This window comes from Dendrobium catenatum, unplaced genomic scaffold (genome assembly GCF_001605985.2).
Source record: "Dendrobium catenatum unplaced genomic scaffold, ASM160598v2 original_scaffold_273153, whole genome shotgun sequence".
Taxonomy (NCBI): Eukaryota; Viridiplantae; Streptophyta; class Magnoliopsida; order Asparagales; family Orchidaceae; genus Dendrobium; species Dendrobium catenatum.
In genome coordinates, this window is record NW_021591549.1 from 414053 (window position 1) to 420569 (window position 6517).

At 39.8% G+C, this 6517-nt stretch overlaps 1 protein-coding gene across 1 annotated transcript; it reads left to right on the plus strand.

Annotated features, from left to right (window-relative positions):
• The first annotated feature begins 563 nt into the window (after window positions 1-563).
• On the plus strand, window positions 564-2134 carry LOC110094828. Its single transcript, XM_020820162.2, has one exon. The coding sequence runs from the start codon at window positions 840-842 to the stop codon at window positions 1950-1952; it is 1113 nt and encodes a 370-aa protein (XP_020675821.1). The 5' UTR covers window positions 564-839; the 3' UTR covers window positions 1953-2134.
• The last annotated feature ends 4383 nt before the right edge of the window (window positions 2135-6517 follow it).

Consider the following 6517-nt stretch of genomic DNA (forward strand, 5'->3'; position numbering starts at 1 on the left):
TGCTCTGTCGTTGTTTTGGATTTTCCGCTATCGAGATTTTGATTTCTCGCCCGCGAGCTCCGCCATCGAGCTGCTCGTCGAGCCGACGAGTCGAGTCCGACGTATGTTCAAGCTCAAGCTTGATTAGCCGTCGAGCTCGACTCACGAGCTTGATAAGCTCGACTCGTCGAGCCTGTTACCAAGTCGAGTCCAAACTGACTTATGAGTCAGTTTGACTCGGTTGCACCCCTATGTGAGGCAGGCGAGAGTAGTGACAACACTGGCCTGAATAAATTTCTGACTTCACCAGAAATAATAAATTTTTAATTCGAATGTAATGCTTCATTTTATAATTTTGATTAAATAATTTTTTTTTTCATAATTTGTTTTACACTTAGGATAACCTCGATTTTTCCATGATTTGAAGCATAATAATCTTATCGAACACGCTTAGAAATTTAAGGCGGTGCGTTGGCTGGTTAAAGTTGTAGAAAAACACATCATCAAATCATATTTACACAACGTGTCTATCTAAATTATCCAATTGTGACGGCTATTACATATAACGTCACCCAGTGCCAGAGAGTTCGCAGCAGCTAGTCTTACTGTCCGTAAATCAAAAGACGGTAACGGTTTTCGTCATTTAGGTCTATTTTCCAGCGAAGGATAAAGCCGAAGGGCCCTCGTCTCGGTCTCCGAATCTTTAGTTTAGGGTTGAGATCGGAAGGCAAATTTCGCTCGCAATTAGGGCTGTGTTTCGCCTAATTTCCTAGATCTACTCCATTTCACCGCCCGAATCAAGCGATTGGGCTAGGGTTTCTTGATTTGCTGATCTTTTTAGGGTTTCTTTGCTAGGAATCATGAACGATCCGTCGCAGATGCTGAGCCGGACTTTCGGGATGTGGCAGCAGCAGCCGCAGCAGCAGCAACAGCCGCAACCGCAGGCACCACTGCCGCCACTTCCGCCGCAGTCGGCGGCGTCCTCCGTGACGGACGAGCCGATGGGGTTTCAAAACTCTAGGCCGGTGTTCGCGCACACCGGAGCGAAACCAGGAAGAGCTAACTGGAACAACAACAAGCGGAAGCAGGCTTCGGCCCCTGCTGGAGCTGGTTCTGTCGGTGCTGGTCCAGGTGTTTTACCCTCCATGGGCGCCGCCACCGGCATTTCCGGGTACAAACCCCCGACGTTAACTGAGTTACAGTATCAGAACCGTCTGAAGGCTAGGCGCTTCTACCCAAAAAAGAAATTTAGTCGTTTTGCCCCATTTGCCCCGCGAAACACCACATCTTTCATCATTCGTGCCAAAAAATCGGGCGGGATTGCGTCTTTGGTATCGCCTTGTCCTGTGACGCCAGCGATCCTCCCCACACCAACCTTCTCCCCTTCCAGAGAGGGATTGGTTGATATGGCTAAGGAAGAGTGGGGCGTCGATGGATATGGATCCATGAAGGGTTTGATTCGGCTTCGTTCGCCAACTGCTGGCGGCAGCCGGAGTAAAGGTGGGGCTGAAGAGGATGATGATGTCGAGGATGGTTCAAGCGAGAGTGATGTGGAGGAGCATGTGGAGGTAGAGAGGAGGCTCGACCACGACCTCAGTCGATTTGAGATAGTCTACCCGAGCTACGGGGAAGAGCAAGGAGGCGCTACTTCTGCAGCTTACTTATTAGAAAACAGAGTGGATGATCAGGACACTCACATTGCTCAGCTGGAAGAGGAGAACCTCACTCTCAAAGAAAGGCTTTTCTTAATGGAGAGGGAGATGGGTGAGCTTAGAAGAAGACTGATGCTTTTGGAGACCGACTACAGATTACACAATGAGAGGAATAACAACAACAATGAACAACATGCCGATCAGGACGATAATTTAAATGCGAAGGAGGAGACATCGGAGAATGATGGAGGAGGAGATCTGTGTTCGGAGAAAAGTGTTGGAGACTGCGAGGAGAGCTGTGGAATTCCCCTGCAAGAGTAAAGGGAGTAAATTTAACCCCCCTTAATGTACATATTGCACCTTGTCTTACAAACTTTTCCTGCCTTAATATGTGTTTTTCTTATCCTTCGCTTTTGATGGCTAGTGTTAGACTGGTTATATGTAGTGATATCTCATAACGAGTAGCTCATGCAAAGGTAAAAAATAATGTCTTTTTCTTATCATCTTTTACCATCATGGATAGACTGCTCGCCATTGGTATCTAATATCAAAAAGCTTCTAAGGCCACGCTAATGGAACCTTTAACTATTAATGCATATTTGTCATTAAGCAATTCAACTTGGCAAGTTATATAACGCATGGCAATGGTCTCAAGTTCTTAGATGGTTAGTAGAACGCCATGAAAGTACTAATGTGTTCTCCTAACAGGATTTAGTGGTTTTTTTCCTTGAGAAATCTAATAAACCATAGGTTGTTTTGTTATGTTTCTATTTGTTAATTGTTATGCTCTGCTTGCATGTTTATTTACTATTGTTTGTGCTAAAAACTTCTTCTTTGTTATGCATGTCAGTGTGTTCCTATCATGCAGCTCTATGTCTTTTGGTATTACTTGGAAGTCTGATCATTATTGTTGATCTATGTTGAAGCTTGATGTTTTTCATGCAAAACATATTTTTATATTTTGTGAATTAATGCGACTATTTTGATGGGTTGAATTAAATTTTATAAATTTTGCGCATTCCATTAGGTTTGATTCAAGTTTTCTGTTCGCATTTCTACAACAACAACATCAAGCCTTTATCCCACTACGTGGGGTTGGCTACATGAATCTTTTTTCTCCATTGTGTCCTATTAAAAGTCAAATTCTTGTTTAAATCTAATAAAGAAAGGTCATTCCTAATATTTTCTAACCAAGTATTTTTAGGTATGCCTCTACCTTTCTTAACATAAGTCAAATCTAATATCTCTACTCTCCTAATCGGGTCATCAGAAGGCCGCCGTTTTATGTGACCAAACTATCTAAGGCGACTCTCTCTAATCTTATCTTCTACTGGAGTTACTCCAACCTTTTCACGTATATGCTCATTTCGTATCCTATTTCTAAGGGTAAAGCCACTCATCCACCTGAGCATCCTCATCTCTGCCACACTAAACTCAGTATTATGCTTGTCTTTTAATGGCCAACATTCGGCACCATAAAGCATTGCAGGCCTCACCACCATCTTATAGAATTTTTTCTTAAGTTTGAGGGGTACTTTTCTATCACACAACAACTCCGATGCATTCCTCCACTTTAACCATCCAACTTGAATTCTGCTGATAATATCCCCATCAATTTCACCATCACTCTGAACAATAGATCCAAGATATCTAAAATGTGAACTCTTATTAATGAAATAATCTCTCAAAGTCAATAGATCCAAGATATAATATAAATATATTATTTTGTGTTGTTTGGTTCGTCAAATCACGTTCCCAATAACTCTTTTTTTTTTTTTTTTTCATTTTTCTTCAGTTTTGAGAAAGCTTTTTATATATGCTTCTCCGTTAGAGAACTCCATTTTCTAAACTAATGTTTTTTAAAACTGTCTTTTACAAAAGCACAAAAAAAAACAAACGAAGCCTTAGTGTCTACTGGGAAGTAAACCAGTGCGTTTTTCAAATTTTGGCGTTTGGTTCTGCGTAAAATAAATGAACATTAAAAATGTAAAGCATTTCGAAGTCATTCTACGGTGTATTTGGAACCCGATAAAATCGAGCTTGTTTAAAATACCCATCTCTTTTATGGCGCGAAATAAATCGAAACCCCAGCTGTGTGTCTAGCAATCGCAGCAGCATCTTCCTTCCCCTTGCGAAGGAATTTTTATTAGATCCGGACACCTGACGTAGCTTTACATTTAGATGCCAATAACATGTTGTCACTTGTTCTTACTCTTTACTGCGCTGCCCGACGATCCGACCCGAACCGGAACCCGGTATTGCTATGTTCGTGTATTGCTAAGTATTGTTTGGTATTGCTAGATGTTCGGTATTGCTAGGTATTGCTTGACAGTAACGAGAAATACCGCTCTGTCAAGACCAATACCAAGCAATACCTAGCAAAATTAGGGTATTGTTCAGTATTGCTCGGTATTGCAGGCATTGATCTTGATAGAATGATATTTCTCATTACCGAGCAATACCGAGCAAAACTTAGCAATACCCTTGTCTGCACAAATCAGCTAATACATAGCAATACCAGGTTATGGTCCGGGTCGGGTCGTCGGGCTACGCGGTAAAGAGTAAGAGCACGTGGCGACATTTTATTGGAGTCCGGATGTAGAGCTACGTCAGGTGTCCGGACCTAATAAAAATTCCTTGCGAAGCCTTCTCGTCGACTTTTCATGAAATCGAGCGCCTTGATGATCTTCCTAGCCCGTATCAAGTGCCTGTTGATGATCTTCACACCCTTAAGTGTCTCGCCTTTGACACTTCCTCTTCCCTCCGATTAATTATTTTATGCGGTCATCGGACAGCGCCTAGAGACGAATGAGAGCGTGTCACGTAATTTTTGTGTGTGTACCATTTGGTATCGAGTAATGTGGCATGCTCTCATTCATTTCCGAACGATCCGATTATCACACACAATAATTTCTCCTTCCCTCCATTGCTGATATGGAGGGACAGAGAATTCTGCAGAAACTGTTTGATTTGAAGATATTGTTAGAATGGAAATGAAAGGGATACGATAATGGAAGTAGTAAAAGAATAGAATTGATAGTTGCTTAGCCTCATTTGTTTGATTTATTGAAAATTTTGTCACAATAAAAAAATTTTGATTGATTTCTCAACTCGTTGCACACAAATCTATTATTTTAGTATGATACATTCTTCATTCATTTGTACTTCTTATATGTTTTATTTGTTTTAAATGATTTTTGGTATATTTAGAATAATGTATCATTCACAAGCAAATAAATGAAAAAATGTTCGCTGAGCTCATGACTAAGCTTTCAAGTATACCTGACTTTTTGAAGGAAGAGATTGATACGATATATGACAACTTATCGAAGAATCCTATAATGATACAATCAGTCCTCTCAAACTTATAGAATCAAAGACTAGATGGATGTGTAAAGAGCTAGGGAAATGACTTATGTTGTGGAAAATGTTAGAACTTTGATTAGTAATTGCTAGATATTTTTGGAGTTGTTTTATATTACATATATAAACATTTTTAGTTGTGGCATCTTCAAATGTATTTTGTATTAATGAAAAATTAATGGTAATGTTGAATATGTTTGTAGCAATATTAAATTTACTCTATGTATAAATGCTCATTTTCAAGTGTCTTGTCTATTTTGAAGTGCTCTAATATATGAAAGTTTAATATTATTCACATAATAAATATCTTATGTTAAAATATTGAATAGTATTATTGTCATTTTATTTCAATAGTATAGTACACTTGATATTGCAGATTATACCAAATAGCACAAAAGTATTCTAAATAATTTGCTTTTAGTTTACACTGCATATACCTCATGAAATAAGAAAATTAGTTTTACTGCATTTACTTTACAGACAATCAAACAGCTCTAAAGTATTCCAAATATATTGCATTAATTTTCTGGCAACCAAATAGCCCCTTTGAAAGAAAAAAATGACAATGGTTCATTTTGATTTTATATCAACTGATTTATGTATCCTTTAAACTAGAGAAATGTTATGTCACAAAAAATTGCCTTGATTGGGCACAAATCTCAAGGTATATTCAAATTGGAAACTTTTAAAATTAAATTTGGGACCATATAAACTCCAATTTTAGCAAGTTTATAGTCAAACTAAATGTCTCGAAGAGATGAACCCGATGACACAAAAATTGGTCCAATATGAGTCCAAATGGGTTCAAACCTAGGGACAAAAGCGTATTTGAAAGGTTCAAAGCATTAATTAGATGACAAAATGATTTCCATATATGACATGCTTATAGTCTAATTGAACGGCTTGATGAGACGAATCCAACGAGCCCAGGATCGCTTGATCTAACATTATTATGACACTTAAATGATTGATGAACACTATATGATCAAGGAAATCGATCTGAGCCGTCTGCTATATTACTCAAAATTTGTAATGGATCTTCTCCATTTTTATAAAACATGCTACTCCCACAAATCTATAAGTAAAGTCTCACTTCCCACATGAAAATGAGGCTTGGACTCTTGGAGGAGGCAAGACCTTTAGTTGGAGATTAGAGAGAGCTCTGAGGCTTCAAAGATCTAGCTCCCTACTCAAGCATCATCACCGACAAACTTTCCTTGATTGTCGTTGAACCATCGCCTGGTTATCGACCACCGCCAGACCACTAACCACCGACCATTGTCGGACTTCCACCCGGTCGCCGATTGTTACCATATTTTCACCCATCCATTATTGGACCATCGCTTGGCCATCATCACCCACCGACTAAGGTCACTCCGGCCATATATGTCCGCCAACTACAGTCTCTCCAACCATCGTTACTCGCCAACTACGGTCCTTCTGACCACTATTGCTCGTCGATTACGGACCCTCTGGCCATCATCACCCACCGACTAAGGTCCCTCCGGTCATATATGCCCGCC